This window comes from Meles meles, chromosome 14, assembly GCF_922984935.1.
Source record: "Meles meles chromosome 14, mMelMel3.1 paternal haplotype, whole genome shotgun sequence".
NCBI classification, from domain to species: Eukaryota; Metazoa; Chordata; class Mammalia; order Carnivora; family Mustelidae; genus Meles; species Meles meles.
This window is the reverse complement of record NC_060079.1, coordinates 25,776,097-25,800,442: the sequence shown is the minus strand read 5'-3', so window position 1 is coordinate 25,800,442 and position 24,346 is coordinate 25,776,097. Positions and strand designations below refer to the sequence as shown.

The 24,346-nt window shown below is 35.0% G+C and overlaps 1 protein-coding gene across 1 annotated transcript in view; it reads left to right on the top strand.

The window, feature by feature from the left end:
• RB1 (RB transcriptional corepressor 1) overlaps window positions 1-24,346 on the top strand; it is a 163,976-nt gene that overhangs the window by 38,354 nt on the left and 101,276 nt on the right. Inside the window, exons 5-10 of the mRNA XM_045977933.1 lie at window positions 9,031-9,069; window positions 10,087-10,154; window positions 14,210-14,320; window positions 16,653-16,795; window positions 18,949-19,026; window positions 22,644-22,753. Of these exons, the coding sequence (XP_045833889.1) occupies window positions 9,031-9,069; window positions 10,087-10,154; window positions 14,210-14,320; window positions 16,653-16,795; window positions 18,949-19,026; window positions 22,644-22,753 (549 nt within the window). The remainder of the gene's footprint in view (window positions 1-9,030; window positions 9,070-10,086; window positions 10,155-14,209; window positions 14,321-16,652; window positions 16,796-18,948; window positions 19,027-22,643; window positions 22,754-24,346) is intronic.

Sequence of the window (24,346 nt, the reverse complement as noted above, 5' to 3'; positions counted from 1 at the left end):
TTTTCAATTTTTTTGAGGGAGGCTTGGATGGCTATGTATTTCCCCCTTAGAACCGCCTTTGCTGTATCCCATAGGTTTTGGACCAAAGTGTCTTCATTCTCATTGGTTTCCATGAATTGTTTAAGTTCATCTTTGATCTCCTGGTTGATCCAAGCATTCTTAAGCAAGGTGGTCTTTAGCTTCCAGGTGTTTGAGTTCCTTCTGAACTTTTCCTTGTGATTGAGTTCCAGTATAATAATTTTAATTAGATACTTCTAGGTTTTTTACTTCGCTATCTGAGACCAGAAATCTACTTGGACATTTATTTCTGTTTTACCTCTTTCCATTACCCTTCATACCTTCTAATGATATATTGTATTTACAATTATTTTGGGGGCTAAAGGAAGTTAGAAAAGAAAGAAAGTCAAATATTATATGGGTAATTCTGAAGTATTTGAGTTTTTCCTACCCCCTATGTTTTTTTCTTTAGACCAGTGTTTTTTTCTTTAGACCTATGTTTTTTTTTTTTTAGACCAGTGTAAAACACTGGCTATTTCAGTTTAGTAAGTAGAGTTCAGAATCAGAGTTCACAAAAATTCTCTCTCCAACAGTCTAGTATGATGCCCTACCAAAAAAGAAAGGCTCTAGTACAATTTACTGTTGAAGAGAATGGAATCTTTTGAGTCAGACAGATTCGTATTCTACTCTGGGCTCCAACATGTACTGTAAGATCTTGGACAAGTGAGTTATCTAACTTTAGCGCTTAGTTTTAGTGCTTGGTTTTCTTGTGTGTCAACTGAATTGATAATGGTACCTACCCTGTTACGTTTTTTAATGTACTAAATGAGATAATGCAGATGGTGCTGAGTCTAGTACCTGTAATAAACAGTAAACTTTCCACTAATGTTTTCAGTTTTCTTTTTCTTAAGTAAGCTATATGCCCAATGTGGGGCTTGAACTCTTGACCCAGAGATCAAGAGCCACGTGTTCTACCAACTGAGCTAGCCAGGTGCCCCTCCAGGAATGTTTATAAAACAAAAAAATTTCTGGCCCAGTTTAGGAAAATTTACATACTATATCTCCTTTAAAGAGTCAGACTGTACATTTGCAAACCAGGGTTCTTAAAATTTGTGTATAATAAAATATGTTGAATCTGTTGAATTTACCATTTCCTAAATTATTAGACTACTAATATATGTTTATATGTATTTAATATCAATTAACATCTAGAAATAGTATTTTGTAGAATATTCCTTAAGCAATTTTAGGCTAGATGTCAGCTGTTACTGCAAATAAATTAAGAAATTACAACAAGCGTTTAACCAAGTGACTCAGCTATATGTTAGTGACATAAAAAATCTAGTGACACTATGATTATAGTAAATATAGCAACTAAATTATGTTTTTTAATAAAAATAATGCAGTGTTGCATGTGATGCTCTATTGTAGAGGATTATATGTGAGAAGTAGAAATTACATAGTGAGCAAAATATTGTTGTGTGTTTAAGAGCAAGAAGGGCTATTGTGGGGTGCTTTTTTTTTTTAAGATTTTATTTATTTGACAGAGAGAGAGATGACAGGTAAGCAGAGAGGCAGGCAGAGAGAGGGGGGAAATGCAGGCTCTCTGCTGAGCAGAGAGCCCGATCCCAGGACTCTGGGACCACGACCTGAGCCAAATGCAGAGTCTTAACCCACTGAGCCACCCAGGCGCCCCTGTGGGGTGCTTTTGATCAAGTAAAAACTTTAGGAGAAGGCAGTGTCTGAACAGGTTTAAGGATAAAGTCACCAAACAAAATGTGGAGGAATTGGGACTGAGCTTTCCAGGCAGAGTGATGACATGTGTCCAAAGGCAAAGCAGCAGGATGATGTACTTTGATATTGCTGATGGCTGAAAGGTAGGAAGAGATTAGACTGCTAGTGAGCTTGGACTTTGCCCTGCAGATAATAGAATCATTGCATGATTTTAAGCTGGGAATGACAGATCTGGCCTTAAAAGTTATCATTCAGCCCTTTGTAAAAGGGATTTAGAATTTTTATTAACTTGTTATATGAGATAATTTGGTGTTTGTTGGCCTTAAAGTGAATTAGCAGAGTTTTTTCTATCTTATTTGTACCTTTACTGAAGAACAGTTAGGAAAATTAACTGGGATATCAAAGCCTGTTCATTTCAGAGCAGACTGTGTGTGTGTGTGCAGTTATGGCAATATGCCATAGTGATTATGGTGACTTTAAAAAGCTAAACAGATCTAAGTATGAGTATTAATTCAGTCACTTACTGACTGTGTAAGCTAGGGAAATGTTACTTAATTTCTCTAAACCTCAATTTTAATCTAAAATATAGCCAGTAATACTCTCCTTATAGGGTAATTGTGAGAATTAAGTAAGACGATGTTATTAGTTAGCTCACATTTCAGCACATACTAAGTGTGTAATAAGAGGTAGCTTTTTAAGTTTTTACTTAAATTCTAGTTAGTTAACAGGTAGTTTAATAGTGGTTTCAGGAGTAGAATTTTGTGATTCGTCACTTACATGTAACACCTAGTGCTCATCACAAGTGCCCTCCTTAATGCCCATCATCCTGTCTAGCCCATCCCTCATCCCCCTTCCCTCCAGCAACCCTCAGTTTGCTTTCTATCATTAACAGTCTCTTATGGTTTGCTTCCCTCTCTCTCTCTTTTTTTTTTAATATCCCTTCCCTTATGTTCATCTGTATTGTTTCTTAAGTTCCACATAGGAGTGAAATCATATGGTATTTGTCTTTCTCTGACTGATGTATTCTGCTCAGCATAATACTCTCCAGCTCCATCCATTTCATTGCAATTGGCAAGATTTCATTCTTTTTGATGGCTGATAAATGGTAGCTTTTAAAGTTATTTTTAGGTTCATTAATGCTGTCACAGAGAAATATAATAACATAGGCCGTGAATTTTAAATATTCTGGTAGCTGCATAACAAAAAGTTAAAAGAAACAAGTGAAATTTATTTTAACATTTTATTTAACCCATATATCCAAAAATATTTCAACACGTATCATTCACAAAAAAATTTGAGCACTAATATTTATAGCAACATTATTTATAATATCCATGCTATAACATGGATGAACCTTGAAAGCATTAAGCCAAGTGAAAGAAACCAGACACGAAAGGCCATATAGTTCATTGTATGAAATGTCCAAACGGACATATCCATAGAGACAGAATGTAAATTTTTAGTGATTGCCAGGCATGGGGAATACTGCTGATGGGTATGGGGTTTGTTATGGGGGTGATGGAAATATTTGAAATTAGATAGTGATGGTTGCAAACAAAGTCAATATACTAAAAATTACTGCATTTATACACTTTTAAAAAAATTTATTTGGCATAGAGAGAGAGATCACAAGTAGGCAGAGAGGCAGGCAGAGAGAGAGGGGAAGCAGGCTTCTTGCTGAGCAGAGAGCCTGATGCAGGGCTTGATCCCAGGACCCTGAGATCATAACCTGAGCCAAAGGCAGAGGCTTTAACCCACTGAGCCATCCAGGCACCCCTGAATTTATACACTTTAAAATTAATTTTATGTCATATGCATTATATTTTAATAAGAACATGAAACTTATAAATGAAATATTTTACTTTTTTCTCATACTAAATATTTTTGAATACTTTGGTGTGTAATTTACATTTATAGTACAACTACATTACACTAGCCACATTTTAGGTGTTCAATAGCTGCAACTGCTTGTGGTACCATTTAAGCACAGATTTATAATGAATGCAATTATCTTTTACTGTATGATGGCATTTTATTATGAGTTATATTAAGTTACAAAATAATTTAAAACTGCATCAGACATTAAACATCTTTTCTATATAAAAATTCTTTCTTGATACTATCAGCTTTTTATTATAAGATAGTAATTTTCTTCTTTTTTTTTAAAGATTTTATTTATTTATTTGAGAGACAGTGAGTGAGAGAGAGAACACGAGTGGGGTAGAGGAGCAGGGGGAGAGAGAGAAGCAGGCTCCCCGCCGAGCAGGGGCTCTGTCCCAGGATTCCAGGATTGTGATCAGAGCCAAGGCAGTTGCTTAACTGACTGAGCCACCCAGGGACCCCTAAGATAGTAATTTTCTAGTACAAATTTTTTATTTACATATTTTGTGTGACTGGCCCCTTTCCTTAGCATGCTTTCGTGGATCATCCATATTGTAACATGTTTCAGTCCTTTGTTACTCTTTATTATGGAGTAAACCATTGTGTATGGTTTACCACATTTTGTCTATCCATTCATTGATTTACAGATATTTCTGTTGTATCTTATAAAGTAATTGAGAGTATAGAGGAAAGTGAGTGTATATTTATAGAGTTTGTTATCTTAATTGTCTTATTACCATTTCTTGTTCTCTTCCTTTGTTCCATGGATTTGGTTTACCATCTAGTGTCCTTTGTTTACTACAATACAGCTTTGATCTTACCCACCTCCTTTGGGCTGGTATTGTCAAATACATCACATTCCTATATGTTATAGGCTTAACAATATAATTATATACACATTGTGTTATACGGTTGCTTTTTACATAATTAGGAGAGAAAGGAGAATATTCAATTATGCCATCTTTTATCATAACATAATTACCTTTTCCAGTGCTCTTTGTTTTTTCATGTGAATATGAATTACAGTTTTGGGTTACTTGTTTTCAGCCTGAAGAACTTTTTAGTATTTCTTATAAAGTGAGTCTGTTATCAACAGATTCTCTGTTTTTGTTTGGAAATGTCATTATTTCATCTTCACTTTTTTTTTTAAAGGGCATACTCGTGTCTTTTTTTTTTTTTTTTTTAAGATTTTGTTTATTTGAGAGAGAGCGCACAGGAGCGGGATGAGGGACAGGGGAAGAAGCAGCCTCTCTGCTGAGCAGGGAGCCCAATGTTGAGGCTCCATTCCAAGACTCCCAGATCATTACCTGAGTTGATCAGGTATGATCAGGTAATAATCAAGTCAGTTGATTAACCAACCGAGCCACCCAGGTACCCCTCATCTTCACTTTTTTTTTTTTTTTTAAGATTTTATTTATTTATTTGACAGAGAGAAATCACAACAAGGCAGAGAGGCAGGCAGAGAGAGAGAGAGAGAGAGCAGGCTCCCCGCTGAGCAGAGAGCCCGATGCGGAACTCGATCCCAGGACCCTGAGATCATGACCTGAGCCGAAGGCAGTGGCTTAACCCACTGAGCCACCCAGGCGCCCCTCATCTTCACTTTTGAAAGACAGTTTTGTTGGATGTGATTCTTGGTTAACTTTTTTTTTTCTTTCAGCACTTTTAATATGTAATCCTACTGCCTTCTGATCTTCATTGTTTCATGAGAAGTCAGCTGTTAATATTATTGGGTTCCTTGTTATATCATTTTTCTGTTGTTGCTTTCCTGATTTTTCTCTTTGTCTTTAAACAATTTTACTGTGATATATCTGGGTGTGAATTTCTTTATATTCATCCTAGTTGGACTTTATATTTTTTGGATGTATAGATTAATGTTTTTCATTAGATTTGGGAAGTTTTCAGCTAATACCTTAAATATTTTTTCTATTCTTTCCACTCCCCAGCACCTCCCCACCCTCATCCCCAGCTCTCTTTCATGTGTAACTCACATTACACATGTATTGGTGTATTTTTTGGTATCCCACATTTTTGTGTACCTCTTCATTTTTCTTTTTTCCCCCTCTTTGTTCTTCATGCAACATAATCTCTTTTGACCTATCTTCAAGCTTAGTGTTTCCTCATTATGCTAGCTCAGGCCTACTGTTTTGCCCATCTAATGAATTTTTCATTTTGGTTATTGTACTTTTCAACCTAAATTTCCATTTGATTCTTTTCAAATAATTTCTCTTTATTGATATTCTCTGTTGGATGAGACAATGTCAGAATACCTTTATTTCTTCCTTAAGCACAGTTACCTTTAGTTCTTTGGGTATATTTACAGTAGCTCTTTTGAAGTCTCTGTTGAGTCTGGTGCCAGGGTTCTCTCAAACACAGTTTTTTTGGTTTTCTTTCTTTTTTTTTTTTTGCCTGCTTTTTTCCCATGTAGAGGTCATACATTCCTACTTCTTTACGTATTTCACTTATTTTTGAAAACTGAACATTTTCGATAACACTGTAGTAATTCTAGGCACTGATTATCCTTTCTCTTGGGGATTTCTGTTGTGGTTGTTTATTTGTTTAGTGACCTTGCTGTATTATTTCAGTGAGGTCTGTTCATTCCATAGTGTGTAGCCTCTACTATTGCTCTTCAGTGTAGCCATTGGGCATGCAGCAGTTACTCTGAGGTGAGTCATCTTCAAGGGGTTCTCTTTGAAAGTCTTGTCCCCTAATCTTATTTTTTATTTATTTATTTATTTATTATAAACATATAATGTATTTTTATCCCCAGGGGTACAGATCTGTGAATTGCCAGGTTTACACACTTCACAGCACTCACCATAGCACATACCCTCCCCAATGTCCATAACCCCACCCTCCTTTCCCAATCCCTCTCCCCCTAGCAACCCTCAGTTTGTTTTGTGAGATTAAGAGTCACTTATGGTTTGTCTCCCTCCCAATCTCATCTTGTTTCATTTATTCTTCTCCTACCCCCCTGATCTTATTTTTTTTTAAATTTTTTTTAGAGTTGTTTATTTAACAGAGAGACCCAGCAAGAGAGGGAATACAAACAGAGGGAGTGGGAGAGGGAGAAGCAGGCTTCCCACTGAGCAGGGAGCCCTATGTGGGGCCCGATCCCAAGACCTCAGCTTCATGACCCAGGCTGAAGGCAGATGCTCAACGACTGAGCCACCCAGGCATTCCCTCCCAACCCCCGATCTCTTATTTATACCTAGCTCTTACCTTCCACTAATTGCTGACTATTCTCCTGTTTTTGACAATACCCCACATTTGAAATTGCTTCACAGTCTGATCCAATTAAATTTGGCTCCCTTTGCAAGAAAAGTCTTTGAGGTCAGCCTTGAGGCTTGTTCTTTTTCCAGGAGAGCCCTTCTTAGCTGTTTCTTCCCCTTGTTCTCTCTTTGGTGGTCTAGAATTTAGCTTGTTGCTTTCATAGAACTGTTAGCCTCCTCTTAACTTGCTCACCACCAAAATTTCCATTGTTTTCAATAGCAATTAGCCTTGAAAGTCCCCACACTATGTTCCAAATGAAGTTAATTACCTTGGAGAGAGCTTCAGAACTCTTTTTTCTTGGGTTGCCTGGATGGCTCAGTTGGTTAAGTGTCTGACTTCGGCTTAGGTCATGATCTCAGGGTCCTGGGATTGGGCCTTGCATAGGGCTCAGTGCGCAACTCTCCTGCCCTCTCCCTTTGCTTTCCTTCCCCTCTCCCCATTCTTGCTTTCTCTGTGTCTCTCTATTGAATTAAAAAAAAAAATTCTTATCTCTTAAGACTTGCCTCTCCCCTGGCCATCATTTCTGTGTCACTGCTTGGGAGGTCAGAATGGGGACAGTGTCTTCTTCTTTTGTAATGTTACCTTTGCTTAAAGAGTATCACTGAGGGGGCGCTTGGGTGGCTCAGACTGTTAAGCGGCTGACTCTTGGTTTCAGGTCAAGTCATGATCTCACAATCATGAGATCTAGCCCCGTGGCTGGCTCTGCACTAAGTTGAGCATGGAGCTTGCTTAGAATTCTCTCTCCTCCCTCTGCATGTGCACATTCTAGCTTTCTCTCTCTTAAAAAATAAAAAAATAAATAAACTTTAAAAAAAAAAAAAAGAGGGGCTCTTGGGTGGCTCAGTTGGTTAGGCATCTAACTTTCACTTGGGTCATGATCCCAGGGTCTTGGGATCAAGCCCCGAGTTGGGCTCCCTGCTCAGCAGGGAGTGTGCTTCTCCCTCTCCCACTGTGCCTATTATCTCTCTCTCTCCCTCCTGCTTTCTCTAAAATTAAAAAAAAAAAAAAAAGTATCACTGAGGAGAGGTAATAGTCTCTGGTTTTCTCAGATTGCCTTTCATGTCTGAAACCTCTGTCCTGTGAATTGACTGGAGTAAGAGAAGTCAAGGCCCCAATATTGATCTACTGTGCCTGCAATAGAACTTTTGCTGTATATGTGATGTCTAAGTGGAGGATGGGAGCCCCAGACCTCTCAGCTCCTCCTGCCTGGACAGACTTTCTACAACTCAAAGCTCGGGGTGATTAGAGATGCTAGTAACCTTCCTTTCCCAGAGTGATGGTCCTAGGCTGGGAGCAGAGGAGAGAAGGAGTCCCGTGTCTTGGCTGCACCTACTCAAGGTAGAGCTTTATAATGCTGAGCTGGAGAGGAGGAAGTGGGCTTTGCTTTGTATTCCACAATTTTTGTTCTTGCCAGGAGTTAGTACATTTTCTTGAAAAAATATTTCCTTTTTTGCTGTATGCCCTTAGGAGAATTTCCAGAGACTTTAAATGACTTTTTAAATAATTTTAATGAATTGTAGTTGTTATACTGGGAAGCAGGTCTGTGGAGATTCTAATTCTGCCATTGTCCTAAACAAATAGGTTTTATAGTACTTTTACGTTGAGTTATTTTAGTGAGGCTACTAGTTAAGTAAGCTTCTATGACCTGATCTGGGATTCTAACTAAATCAAGATTTAATTACAAAATGTATTCTGAGTTACAAATGCACATATGAAATCCAGTCCTTTTGTAATTAGATATTACAGTGATGTGTGAAGTGTCATGTATTAGAAAAATTTACTTTAACTTTTTAAAATAATTTCTATAATTTTTAAAAAATGTATACTTTAAAAAAAGATTTATTTATTATAGAGAGAGTGTGCACATGAGCAGGGGGAAGGGCAGAGGGAAAGGGAGAGAATCTCAAGCAGACTCCCTATTGAGCTTGGAGCCCAGTGCGGGGCTCCATCCAGCAACCCTGAGATCAGGACTTGAGCCAAAACCACAAAGTTGGACACTCAGCTGAGCCACCTAGGCACCCCAAATACATATACTTCTTGAAATAAGATGAAAAAAGTATCATAAGATTGATTTTTACATTATAAAAAAAATTTTTAAGTGACTTTTAAAAAAGCCATAATGTTAATATAATTATTTCTTTGTTTTAGGACATGTGAACTTATATATTTGACACAACCCAGCACTTTGTAAGTAGTTCAGAGCAAGTTATTTTTATCTTTTTGGCGTTTTAAAAGATTTTTCTGGAAGAATCCCAAACATGTTGATAATGCCAGGATTAGTTTGATTGATTATAGCATGTTATGTCATAAATTAAGGTCATAGATTTAAACCCTATGTAGATTATTTATCTTCTCACAAAGAAAATTGTATGAAATATGTGCCTTTTACTACAAGGAGAACTAATAGGGTGGAACTAGATTCAGTGCAACATATCACCAGTTCTGGGAAAAATGCAAATTCACTGAGTTAATCTTTTTTGAGTGTCTGTTATTGACATCTTATTAACTCTATTAAGACCAAGAACATAGTTTTTGTGTAAGAGTAAATGTGACACTGTATATTAAAATTTCCAAATTATTTTTTTAAATGTATGATACATGCTTCAACAGTATACCCATGTAAGAGCCCTAGAGGTTTTCTTTGGTATATGTGCTGCCGAAGCGAGCACTAGAGGTTTTCTTTGGAAACAGAATGAGTAGTATATGAGATTTTCTGCCCCACTGACCTAGTAGTATTGAAGATGATTGATACAATGGGAAATTATGCATTTATTCATTATATTAATCTATTCCAGTTGTTAATATCAACAGGTTATCAAGGCATAGTATTAAATTGGTAGGGTTGTCCAAACCTCTCTTTTTCTGCTTAAGTGTTGGTTTTAATTAGCAAGGAGCAGAAAAGTATTAAGTAATTGGAAACAAAGTACATCATAGTATATCACTTCTTGTGCATATTTTTAGTTTAGAATTGAAATATTAAACATTTCCTTCACAAAATATATACTACTTTGTGGGCTAAATATAAATATCTTGGTGAAAACACTAATTGAGACAAATTGAGTTACTGTGTAAATTTTGCCTTTAAAATTGATTGTATTCTCTTATGCAGTCAGTTTAGGCCTATAATTTAAAACAAGCAAAGAGAAGAGATAGTTGGAAAACTGTCAGTATAAAAATTTTTTCTGCTTTCTATTTGTTTACTAGGATATCTACTGAAATAAACTCTGTGTTGGTGCTAAAAGTTTCTTGGATCACGTTTTTACTAGCTAAAGGTAAAGTCATTATGTTTGCTGCATTGTTACATGTTAATGCAAATGTAATAATAATTCTTTGGACTAGGTTCAAAATTTTTTTTTTCAATTTAATGTTATTCTCCCACACTCTGCAGTTCTCTTGTGGCTTGTTAACCTGTTGACAAGTTGTTATAATTCTGGCACTGGAAGCAACTTTGGAAATGTCTCATTTCATTTCTGTTTGTAGTAACCTCTTACCCTTCTTTCTTTCTTTTTTTTTTTTAAAGAATAATGTTACTATTTTTTTTTTTTAAGAATTTTATTTATTTGACAGACAGAAATCACAAGTAGGCAGAGAGGCAGGCAGAGAGAGGAGGAAGCAGGCTCCTTGCTGAGCAGAGAGCCCGATGCGGGGCTTGATCCCAGGACCCCAAGATCATGACCTGAGCCGAAGGCAAAGGCTTTAACCCACTGGGCCACCCAGGCACCCCTAATGTTACTGTTTTTATAAAAATGGTACATATTCATGATACAGAATTCAAATAATACAGCAAATGAAAAAAAAAAGAAAAATTATGCAAAACCTACCTATAAATAAATAATCATTAAAATTATGTGATTGTCATTCCAGATACATTTTTGTGCATAGAATCTGATAAAAAAGAATGGAGATGTGTGCATCCACAAACATATCTAATTTTTTAAAAATAGGATCATATTAAAGTATAACATGTAGACGTACAAATTAATTTTACTCAAACTTTACAGAAGAAAATAAACAAGAGAAATGGGAGGAATTGCTTAAATTTATATAAATGTTTTGTCACTTAAGCAGTATTATTTCCTAAAATATTTCTCTAAGATTATGAAAAAGCACTCTTAAAAAATAAAGGTTAGAATCTTTATTTTAGTTAACTTTGTGTTAGGTAATTTGAGGTTCATTACCTTAACTAGAATATCTCTTGATTTTTATTATTCCATATTAGTCTTTCTTAAAACATTGTATCTCTTTTTAAAGATTTTATTTATTTATTTGACAGACAGAGATCACAGCAGGCAGAGAGATAGGCAGAGAAAGAGAGGAGGAAGCAGGCTCCCCACTGAGCAGAGAGCCCAATGCGGGGCTCAATCCCAGGACTCTGGGATCATGACCTGAGCGGAAGGCAGAGACTTTAACCCACTGAGCCACCCACGCGGCCCAAAACACTCTATCTCTTTTTAAATTGAAGGTTTTGCTCTTCATTTCAAAGACATCTTAACACACTACATTTTAAAATATTATTCTAGGGGTGCCTGGGTGGCTCAGTGGGTTAAAGCCTCTGTCTTCAGCTCAGGTCATATCTCAGGGTCCTGGGATCGAGCCCCACATCGGGCTCTCTGCTCAGTGGGGAGCCTGCTCCCCCCCCCCCCCCGCCTGCCTCTCTGCCAAATAAAGAAATATTTTAAAAATATTCTATTCAGGTAGGTATTATTTTTATTTTGTTATGTTTCAGGAACTTAACTGTCTTTAAAAAAATTTTTTTTTCAAGATTTTATTTGACAGAGAGAGAGAGAACACAAGTAGGGGGAGCAGCAAGCAGAGGGAGAGGGAGAAACAGGCTCCTCGCTGAGCAGGCAACTTGATGTGAGGCTTGATCCCGGCTCCCCTGGGATTGTGACCTGAGCCAAGGGCAGATCCTTAACCAACTGAGCCACCCAGGTGCCCCAGGAACTTAATTATCTTATGTTGAATTGTTTTTGTCCTCCGTCATATTCACTTTCTTTTCTTGTATTCTTCTTCTTCTTTTTTTTTTTTTTCCCTCCCTATTACCCACCACCTGGTTCCCCCAACCTTCCACCCCCGCCCCTTCAAAACCCTCAGGTTGTCTTTCAGAGTCCATAGTCTCTTATGGTTCGCCTCCCCTTCCAATTTCCCTCAACTTCCTTCTCCTCTCCATCTCCCAATGTCCTCCATGTCATTTGTTATGCTCCACAAATAAATGAAACCATATGATACTTGACTCTCTCTGCTTGACTTATTTCACTCAGCATAATCACTTCCAGTCCTGTCCATGTTGCTACAAAAGTCGGGTATTCATCCTTTCTTTTTTCTTTTTTAATTTTTATAAACATATAATGTATTTTTATCTCCAGGGGTACAGGTCTGTGAATCACCAGGTTTACACACTTCACAGCACTCACGATAGCACATACCCTCCCCAATGGTGTATTGTATTGTATTATTCTGATCTTTGGTCTTTTTCTTATGTATTAACTATTTTTGGCTCAAGCCTTTCTTCTCTTTTGAGCTAAACTATGTTTGTAATGGTGTTATTTGGTCCTCACTTTTTCCTTAGCTTTTTATTGTTGTTGTTTTTATATAATTTGTTTTTATTTCTTAGTGCAAGAAGTCATAGGGCATTTTCTTTTTATAGATTATCTTCTAGATCGGGTTCTCTCTCTGACTTTTCCCCTTCTTACATAGTGACTCTATTTTTTCTTTTCTTTTCCTTTTCAGTAGTATGTTTGCGTAACCTCTGTGCTTCTCATTCTCTATCCCCTCCCCATGTTACTAAGACTTTATATGGGCAACCCTGACCTGGTGTTCTGCTTTCTTTGATGTGGTTGGTGTGTGATGTTCTGTATTCTCTGATGTGGTATGAATAAATCTCTTTTTACTCTCCTTGCATTTTATCTTTGGCTAGTTGTGTTCCCCAAAGAGCTACAATATGAATACAGGCTTTTTATTTTACTTACTTTTAGTTAGGGGGTGAGGGAGAAAGTGGAGAATTCATCTGGAATGATACGAATCTTTGTCCTTCTGAGATTTTTGTTAGAAAGAATTCTAAAATAGAACACGTATAGTGGTAAATACATCCTGTTTCCATAATGGGATTGTGTTGGGATTTGGTCCCCAATTCAGCATAGCACACCGGAATCTCTGTGTTTATCAGAAAGTTAGCTATCAAAAAAATAAAAACAAAACAAAACAAAGCAACCCCCCCCAAAAAAAACAAAAAAAGAAAGTTAGCTTTTATTTCCTGTGTTTTACCCTTATCCCATCATCAGCGATTTCTCCTCCCTCCAACTCAGAAGAGGTGGAGAGGGATACTCTCAGTCAGTATCTCTCAAATTTGTTGTTGGTACTGACACTTAACCAGTACAGTTTTTCCTTTTATTTTATTGGATATTAGAAGAGAATTGTTTGATCTGACTCTACCCTACTGATTTTAACTGTAAGTCCTTGATACCATTCTTTACTTGTATGATGTTTCTTAATAACTTCTAAGTCTGTTATGAAGATATGTTTGCACTATACCTATGAGTCTAAAAAATCTTCCTGATGCAGAGTTATTTGCTTTCTCACATAGTTGCTATACATTCAGTATTTGTTGGGATTATTAATGATTTAGCAGCCAGATACCAAGAAGATAGAAAGTGAGCCAAATTAAACTTTGAGAACAGCAAGCAAATATATCATAGCTATATTTGATTATGATTTGTATAGCTACACTATTTTTTCTCAGATATTTATTATATGCATTTATTTACTCACAACACTCCAGTTGTATATTTACTGTACTATTTAAGATTTTATGCTAAGTAATTACTGTATAGATGACTTTTCAGTTATATGTTAATCTTGTTATTAATGGCTTTGGTTATGTTAATATTTTGGAGGGGGTTTAAAATTGAAAATATATGAAGTTTCATAAATAAGTAGAATTAAAGATTACCATGTAGCATACTTCAAAATTACTCTCAGAAGTAATAAATTCTATAGCTCTTACCAAAACCAGAAATAAGTTTAAAAAAGCAATAAATAAAATGAATTTAGACATAGGGAGTGAACTATAATAATAATTGCTAGATGTCAAATTCTCATGGTAGACTTATACTTCACTGATTTCATAACTTCATGTACTTTTATTTATACTTTTATGTATTTCAAATCTGAGTTTTTGCAAGACAGAAAAAATTTTAAGTTCTTTAACATGCCTTTGTTCTTGAATAAATCAGTATATGCATATGCCCATACAATATTTCCCAATATAAAGATCTCAGTCTCAGTCTCTGATCTGTTACTTTACATTGTAAACCTATTTTATTTTCAGGCGAAGTGTTACAAATGGAGGATGATCTCGTCATCTCATTTCAGCTAATGCTCTGTGTCCTTGACTATTTTATTAAACTCTCACCTCCTGCATTGCTTAAAGAACCGTATAGTAAGTATTTTAAATAATTTATGCATCTTCTATATCATTACTCAACAGTTGTTTGTTTAATGAATCAAACATGTTCTAGAGCTGAAGGAGTGATAAAAAATAAATCAGACATGGACTCTGCCCTCAAGTAGTATAGGATATAGAAGTAGAGATAAGACAAGTAAGCAAATAAGCAGTATATGGCCATTTTCTAAGTGGTCTGGGCCAAAATACGGTAAATGCCATGAGAGTTCAGGAAGCAAGAAAGATTTTCAGCTGGGGAAGACCAAGGAAGACCATATAAAAGAGGTGGATTTGAACTGAGTGTTGAAGAATAGTTAGCATTTGAGTGTTTGGGGAAGTTGGAGTAGGATATTTCTGGTAAAGAGAAAGTTAGGAGGTAAGCCACAGATATGAATGAAACTTGTTGAGAAAGAGTGGCCCATTTTGCTGGAGAAGATCACCTAATTTGTATTATTGGATGCTATGATTATTATGTGACTCATTTTTTTTTATATGAATTGTAATCTACCTCAAGGGGTGATGTGGTTGGAAGTATTCTTAAATGAAAGTAACTGTTTCTAAAAAAAATTAAACATAAAAAATAAAAAAATAACTTTCTGAAATAGACAGCATTAAGCAAAGACAAATATATTCTTCTGAGAATGGAATTGCTTCTTTTGGTGGCATCAAGAGTAGGATATCAAAATCACTTATTATATCACAGAAAAATGTAAACTTAACTAAGGAATTGATTCATTGGTCCTAAAATGATTAAAGAATTAATAATACTAAAAATAATAGAGGACAGATCAAAACATGGAAGTCTCAGTGTTGGAAGTGCCTGAAAAGCAGAAGACTAATCTTTTTGAACAATAACTTCATGGAAAATGGAGTCTGGAGCAGAATTTTGAAAATGTGTTGAACATGGTTTGACAGAAAAAGGTCACAAGCAGAAACCATCTACAGAATAGGAGAAAAGAAATGGACAACAAATATATTTAAAAAAATTCTGAATCTGTAAAGATTATATATAAAGATTTTTTCTTTACTTTTTTCCATGTTACAAGTTTAATAAATTGATGTAGGATGTTAATTAGGTTGACAGACATTGTTCTTTTGAATTACTGGAAAGTACATTTTAATTCTCTAAGTGCTGTGTTAAAGAGAAATCAGGATGAGGTGATAAATTGACTGAGTAAGGTAAACTTGTAATTAACTTTTTATTATGGAGAATTTAAAGTGACTACAAAAGTAGACAGTAGTATAATAAGCCCCCTGTACTTAAATTACCTACCTTCAGCATATAACTTATGGTCAATCTGTAGCCCCATCTGCTGCCCAGTTGCATCAACTATATTATTTTGAAGTACATCTTTGCATACCATTTCATCCTTATAAATTTTAATATGTGTCTATAAATATAGTCTTTTTAAAAAGCATAATGACTACCACTGTCACACCTAAAAATCACTTAATACTTTCCTAACCTACCACCAAGTATCTAGTAAGTGTTCAGACTTTCAATTGTCTAATAAAAGTGATTTTAAAACTTTTTTACAGGTTGACTAAATCAGAATCTGAGTAAGATCTATACCTTATGATTGGTTGATACACGTTTGAGACTTTTAAACAACTTCCTTCTCCATTTGTCTTTTTTTTCTTTATAATTTATTCATTCAATAACTAGGTGGTTTATTCTGTGGGGTTTCTCGTGGTTTAATTTTTTTCTGATTGCATCCTGTTTATAGTTTAACATGTTTCTGTATTCTCTCCACTTTCTGTACATTGTTGGTCAGCCCTGGAGGCAGTTAATACTTTTCATACTTAGTCATCTGTTATCTCTTTAATAGCTGAATTCATTTTCAGTTTGAATTGGGAATGCTCAAAATAATACAGGAGATTTTTTAAAAAATCACCCTTTATCACATAATATTTAAATACTTTTTTAAAAAAAGAATTATTTACTATGGTATTTGCTCTAACTTTTAAAATTTATTTAATTTTATACCATGTCTAGCAATTGAGTCCATAATTTTTTTACTTTTTTAAAGACTCTTTAAGATAGAAAACATTTTTCCCCTTACAGACTGAGTAGGATACTTTAAAATTAGTTTATAAGTTGGCTATTTCTCTTGCCTTCTCCATGTTTGCCTAATAGCAAAATCTATTATCAGTACACAACTTAAAATAGTCAATAAATAGAAGAAACTGTTAGCCTTTTAATGAAGCCTAGTAAATAAAAGTAGCAGAATGTTACTAAGATTATTTCTGATCTCCCAAGTTAGAATACTTCATTATTTTAATACAGTGGAATGTGCAATTGTTCTTATCTAATTTACCATTTTTACAGAAACAGCTGTAATACCTTTTAATGGTTCACCTCGAACACCAAGGCGAGGTCAGAACAGGAGTGCACGGATAGCAAAACAACTAGAAAATGATACAAGAATTATTGAAGTTCTCTGTAAAGAACATGAATGTAATATAGATGAGGTAATTTAACTTCATGATTTCTTTAAAATGAAGTAGATTTAGATGTAAGTTCTTCCTAACAGTATATACTTCTTTCATGACAAGCTTGCTTTTGTACTTAGTGCTAATTCTTTTGCAGCAAAATATTTAGAAAAAATTTATTTTTCATGTTCAGTTACTTTTTTAAAGAGAGTAGCTCCCTTACTCAGGAATCACTGAAAATGTACATCTTTATGGCAGTAGGTTTCAAATGAATTTGTTCTTTGATTCCTCTGTGGTTACTGATAACTCCTAATGTTTTAAAATACCCTGCTAGGATACCCTTGTGTTTTGGTTTGATGATAAGTAATATCAGCATTAGATTTCTGTTCAGCCTATATGCTCTTTCCAAATATTACACCAGATGTTAATTGCTGGTAGAGAATACACATGAACACCCTGGAATTGTTTATTTTGTTCATAGAATCCGGAGTGTTGGAATTGGAAGGAGTCTTAGGAATAACGTACTCATCCTCCTTTTAGTAATGAGTAAATGAACTTCTAGAGACTAAGAGCTAATACTGACAGAGCTAGACTTTGGAAAATCTGCCACCAGTTGCTCCTTCGAGTGTATGCTATTTCTCTTATAGATTGTTATGTTGTCCACAGTTCACAACCACCAGATAGCTGTATGAAATGTTGCATCTTTGAAACTTCTCTGTCATCTCTGGGAAGGAATGGAGTATGATCTCAAAATCTAGTTTAAGAAGTGTTGGAGTGATTTATCAGGATATCTTAATGTTAACACTGTAGCTTTTGTCAGTTTCAATAAAGACATATACACCTGTGGTTCTAGATGTATCAACCTTATACATGTTTACTTTTTTACTTTTCTAGAATCACAAATAATCTTTGCTAATAAGCTCACAGATATAGTTGATTTTTTTTTATCCAGTCTGTTGCTAAGTCCCGCAAGATAATTAATATACATAAATTCAGTTTTCTAATTCTGGTTGTTAATTCTCTGGGTTTCATAGCTACTTACAAAATTTCATTTCTAAAATCAGGAATAAGTCATTAAAATCTTTTTTCATTTTAAATAACTTTTTATAATTTAGAATCTTTATAGGAATGATTTTTAAAGTACAGCTGGTTAAAAACCATGGTAGTAATTGACATTAATTGACACTTGATTATTTAGATACAGCATTTTTGGTTATATAACTATTGGTTAGTTACATTAGTGGCTATATAATTATTGGTTAATTAACACTAAATGGTTAACTAGAAATACCTACTTTATTAATACTCCAGTTAAATGGGAGTTAGTTAGAAAACAAAATTAATAAGTTACAGAAGGCTCATTTTTGCAACTTATTTTGAAGAAGGTATGAATTGATATTATTTCCAACTTAGTAAATGTAGACTTCAAGTTTGGAAAACTTAAATGAAAATAAGTAAGTTGCTTAAAATTTTGTAACATATCGCAAGTGTAGAACAGGCAGGAATATGACTCCAGATTTCCTGATTACAGTCTTTATTATCCATGTTAAATAAATGTAAGGTGCTTTTGTATGAAACTACATCATTCTACAAAATATTGTTACTTGATTTTGAATTGAATTACTGGGTATTCTTTATGTGTGTGAAATTATCTTCTTGTAAAAACAAGCTATTCTGCTGTTTTTATTTAATTATTAATTATTTAATAATTGACTTGATATTTTCTAAGCTAGGTATCAGATGATGAGTGTGAAGTGACATAAAAATATGCTTTAGGGTGAAATCGGAAACAGTATACTGAAAAGAGAAGAGATGAGTCTTGGCTGTGATGATAGACTGGGTTTTAATTCCAGCGCTGCCACTTCATAGCTATGTAACTTTAGTCAAGTTGCTTAATTTTTTTGAACCATCTTTTCATCATCTGTTAAATGTAGAATATTGAAGTTGGTTTCAGTGGGTTTTCTTCTTATAAATCCTATTTCATTAATAGTTCTCTACTCCCATTCTAAGGCTTGAAATCTGCCTCACATAAATTAAAAAGTAAATACTTGAATTAATTATAAATAATTATCATTAGGTTGAATGTAAATCATAGATCAAAGTATCAGTTAACACTTTCATTCTAGTGTTAATAGTGACAAAGATTAAGTTTTTTTATTTTAATGGCTATGTTGTAACTTTATCTTTTTCAGGTGAAAAATGTTTATTTCAAAAATTTCATACCTTTTATGAATTCTCTTGGAATTGTAGCTTCTAATGGACTTCCAGAGGTAATCTGAAAGAAAACTTAATTGGTAGAAGTTAATGTATTTTGGGACTTTTGGGAGGGAAGAGTAGCTGTCTAATTTCTTAAAATTACTTTTTATTAAAATTTTTTACCCAAGGAAAGAAAGCTAAGTAGAATTTTGGTGAGCCAACTTTATATAAGTAATAGAAAAACCTTTTGAATATATATTCAGATGTATAAATAAGCAGCATTTGTAATTTGCACTAAATATTGATTTTTACTGAAATTTTTCAAAAATCAAATTGTAGGCTTTTGAATTTCTGAATGCCATTATATTTAAGTATAACTAAATATGCACAATCAAATTTGATTCTAATTTGCTGTGCACCCTTAAGCATAGGATCGATGGGTTGATGCCATCAACATAATTGGCATTACTGTATTGTGGAATGTCTCTTTTGAACATTTTAAACTACTTAATTGAAAATAAATTCATTTGAAACAGCTATGATTATATTGCAGAAATGTTTTACCTTAGTGGTGCCATCCATCTATCTGTTTCTTTTCACATTTTGCCTCAAAAATCTTGCTCTTCAATGAGAACAGAACAACTGATATGTGGTAAGATGAAATATGTGGAGAGAAAGATGCTTAGATAAATGATGAAGAACAAGTACTCAGGGATAAAGCAGTGTTTTAGAAGCACTGGTATTAGTTACCAAGACCAAACGACATGAAATCAGATAGGTAGTTTGCTGATTCTGTGACCTGAATTGGTGGCTAGTCCTTGAATAAATAAACTTCCCATCCAAAAATTATTTATTGAATGCTTAATATTTGCCAGATATTGTGCTAGATACTATCCATAAGAGCTTTAACTCACAGTCATTGTCATTAAAGTGTTAGTTGGAGAAAAACAAAGAAAGAGAACACTACAGGAGTCTGAAAGGATGTGGTAGAAGTATACACATTTGCTGTGATATCTCAGAGGAGGGCCACCAAAGTCATAGTGAGGCAGATAGGTTTTATGGAAAATTGTTGGAGGTGTGATTTCTGAGCTGAGTAAGCTTTATGAGTAATGGGATTTCCAGTGTTAGAAATTATAGATTCAAAGGGACAGTGATATGTGATAGTGTGGTCTGTTCAGTGAACTCCAACTAATTCATTAAGATGGGGACACAGGGCAGAAGACTGGTAAGATAGACTAGAGAGGCAAGAAAAGGGGCCAAATGTTGTAGTACTGAGTTTTCTTAACTGCTGTACCAAAAAATTGGCTGTTTACAACTCTAAAGAATCTTGGACACTCACTCTAATTTTCTTCCTTTAGAAAGGATTATGGTTTTAATAGCAATCTTAAGATAAACCTTATATTTACCTCATCAGTTTTCATATAGTATTAATGGCTGCCCAAATAAATGATTGATAATTTGTGTCTCACTAAGATTGGGCAGAAACAATGATTAAATTCAATCAATATGAGTGACTGTTTTAGCTAAAAGAACTTACATAAACAAAAAATTTACATTTTTTTTTCATTTTATTTATTTTTTCAGTGTAACAGTATTCATTCTTTTTGCACAACACCCAGTGCTCCATGCAAAACGTGCCCTCCCCATTACCCACCACCTGTTCCCCCAACCTCCCACCCCTGACCCTTCAAAACCCTCAGGTTGCCCCAACCTCCCACCCCTGACCCTTCAAAACCCTCAGGTTGTTTTTCAGAGTACATAGTCTCTTATGGTTCGCCTCCCCTCCCCAATGTCCATAGCCCGCTCCCCCTCTCCCAATCCCACCTCCCCCCAGCAACCCCCAGTTTGTTTTGTGAGATTAAGAGTCATTTATGGTTTGTCTCCCTCCCAATCCCATCTTGTTTCATTTACTCTTCTCCTATCCCCCTACCCCCCCATGTTGCTTCTCCATGTCCTCATATCAGGGAGATCATATGATAGTTGTCTTTCTCCGATTGACTTATTTCACTAAGCATGATATGCTCTAGTTCCATCCACGTCGTCGCAAATGGCATGATTTCATTTCTTTTGATGGCTGCATAGTATTCCATTGTGTATATATACCACATCTTCTTTATCCATTCATCTGTTGATGGACATCTAGGTTCTTTCCATAGTCTGGCTATTGTAGACATTGCTGCTATAAACATTCGGGTACACGTGCCCCTTCGGATCACTATGTTTGTATCTTTAGGGTAAATACCCAGTAGTGCAATTGCTGGGTCATAGGGTAGTTCTATTTTCAACATTTTGAGGAACCTCCATGCTGTTTTCCAGAGTGGTTGCACCAGCTTGCATTCCCACCAACAGTGGAGGAGGGTTCCCCTTTCTCCACATCCTCTCCAGCATCTGTCATTTCCTGACTTGTTAATTTTAGCCATTCTGACTGGTGTGAGGTGATATCTCATTGTGGTTTTGATTTGTATTTCCCTGATGCCGAGTGACGTGGAGCACTTTTTCATGTGTCTGTTGGCCATCTGGATGTCTTCTTTGCAGAAATGTCTGTTCATGTCCTCTGCCCATTTCTTGATTGGATTATTTGTTCTTTGGGTGTTGAGTTTGCTAAGTTCCTTATAGATTTTGGATACTAGCCCTTTATCTGATATGTCGTTTGCAAATATCTTCTCCCATTCTGTCGCAGATGATATGATACTATATGTGGAAAACCCAAAAGACTCCACTCCAAAACTGCTAGAACTTGTACAGGAATTCAGAAAAATTTACATTTAACTGGATTTCTTCCTGCCTCTCCTTTTGAAATGAAATTTTAGTTCACTCAGGTTAGAAACCCTCAGACTTCAAAAGTCATAGCAGAAGTCATGCCAAATAGTTGTCTGTTGGGCATTAGTTTTTAAATTATGATTACAAAATTATGAATCAGTACTTGTAAAAGACTTATAGGTTCTAGCAAATGTAGAAGTATCTGAGATTAGGAAGACATTGTGCAGATGTGTTAAGTAGGCTAATTAATTGAGCTAATATTCTTGTCCAAGACACTTAGCTAAAGGGAGTTAGAGTACATCAAACAATTTAGAAAAGGTAGAGAGAATATATAACCAAGAGGATTTTTTATATTTGAAAAATAATTCTATATTGATAAGCATAGGGAATGATTAGAAGTGAGGGATGTGGGGCACCTGGGTGGCTCAGTGGGTTAAAGCCTCTCCTTCAGCTCAGGTTATGATCCCAGGGTCCTGGGATCAAGCCCTGCATCAGACTCTCTGCTCAGTGGGGAGCCTGCTTTCCTCTCTCTCTTTCTGCCTGCCTCTCTGCCTACTTGTGATCTCTGTCTGTCAAATAAATAAATAAATAAAATCTTAAAAAAAAAAAAGTGAGGGATGTATGGGATATTTGGAGGATCTTGGCAACTAAGTGGTCATAATAATACCTACTGTTTTTTGTTACTGGTGATCATTGTCTACATAAAATGCTAAATGCTAATGAATGGGATGCATGCATAGAATTTGTTTAAAATTAGAGTTAAAAAGCAGCATTTTTTAATAGCACTTTAAGATATGCTTTATTTTTATTGCATGTGAACTCAGTATGTTATAAAATGAAGTGTGTATACAAAGATTCTTTAAATCTGTACTTCTATGGACTGAGAGATGTAATGATATGAAAAGGATAATCAGTATTTTTTTCTTCTGAGGTGGAAAGTCTCTCTAAACAATATGAAGAGATTTACCTTAAAAACAAAGATCTTGATGCAAGATTATTTCTGGATCATGATAAAACCCTTCAGGCTGATCCTATGGACAGGTATTGTACATGGTCTAATTTTATTTGTTGAGATACTTCTGCTATAGGTTGATTTAATATAGATAAATAGGTTTTTATTTAACTTCATGATCTTTAGATGTCATTTATAATAAGTTATTCAAATGCCTTTCTATAAACCTGATAATAAAGTAAACAGTATTCTAAGCATATAATATATAAACAAATAGAGATTTAATGTGAATTGTCCTCTATAGCAACTATTTTTTTAATTAAGCTGAATTTAATTTTAAAAGTGCACTAAAAGAAAATTGTTGAAGTAATTAGTTTACTTAAGTAGTTGTCTCTCTTTTCCCCCACCCTTTCATCTGCTATTACTTGCTTGGCTCTTTTTCTTAAAAATGTTAATACAGAAGTATATTCTCAACATCTAAAGATACAAACTTAATACAAAAAAAAAAACAGAAGAAAACTTTAGAAGAAATGTAATTAACAACTTTAGAGAGCTACAGGAGGAGGTTGCAAATATTAAAAATTACCTTCCAGAGGTCTTGGGATAAAAAACTTAATAGATGTTCTGAAGAGCAGCATAGACACACTTGAAGAGAGAATGGACAATCTAGAAGACCGTATTGAAGAATTCTCTAAGGATACAATGCAAATGGCCAAACATAATAAAGGTCAAGAGACATAGAGGATAGATCCAAAAGTTCCAACATCTGTTTGATAGGAATTTCAGAAAAAGATAATAAAGAGAATGGAGTAGAGGAAATAATTAAGGAAATTATTGAAGAAAACTTTACAGAGCTAAAGGATTCAAGTTTTGAGGTTGTCAGTGCTTACTGAATACCTTGTAAGATTGATGAGAAGAGACTCATTCCTGGACACATCTTGGTGAAATTTGGGTATTCCAGTGATAAAGAAAAGATCCTAAAGGCTTCCAGAAAAAGATAAATAACCTATAGAGGAGCAAGATTCAGATTGGCCAGAGACTTATCATTAGATACTCTAGATGCTAGGAATCAGTGGAGCTATGTCATAAAAGTTCTGCAAGCAAAAGGCTTTACAACTAGAATCCTTTACCCAGCCAAACTGGTATTTGATTTTGAAGGAAAAACAAAGACATTTTTTTGATACTGAAGAATTCACAAAGTTTGTTTCTTGCATACCCTCTTTGAAAGAATTACTGGAGGATATACTTTAGCAGACTAGGATGACTATAAACACATACACACAATATATATTACCTTCCTCCCACAGCAAGATTCAAAAAGGAAAACAAAACTAAAATGCCACGTTTCTACCCAGGAGGATGGACTGTGTTCCATATACTTGGGGAGCAGGTGAAAGGAAGGTTACACATACTACTTAAATGTTGGTGAAGTTAAAGGGTGTGTTAAAATTATAGTGTTTATCACTGTAGCTTTTGCAGGAGTCGGATTTCTACACTACTGGGAAGAGGGAGAGAATCTGTCATTGTAACCACAGACAGGGAGAGGTGGGGTGAAAGTAATAGAAAAACACAGGAAAGAAGATGGCAAGATAAGTTAAATAGGAAAAAAATGAAAAAGTTGAACTTTTATCATAAGTATTCAATTTTAGATCATTTATCATGATGTGAATCTTTAATCTCTA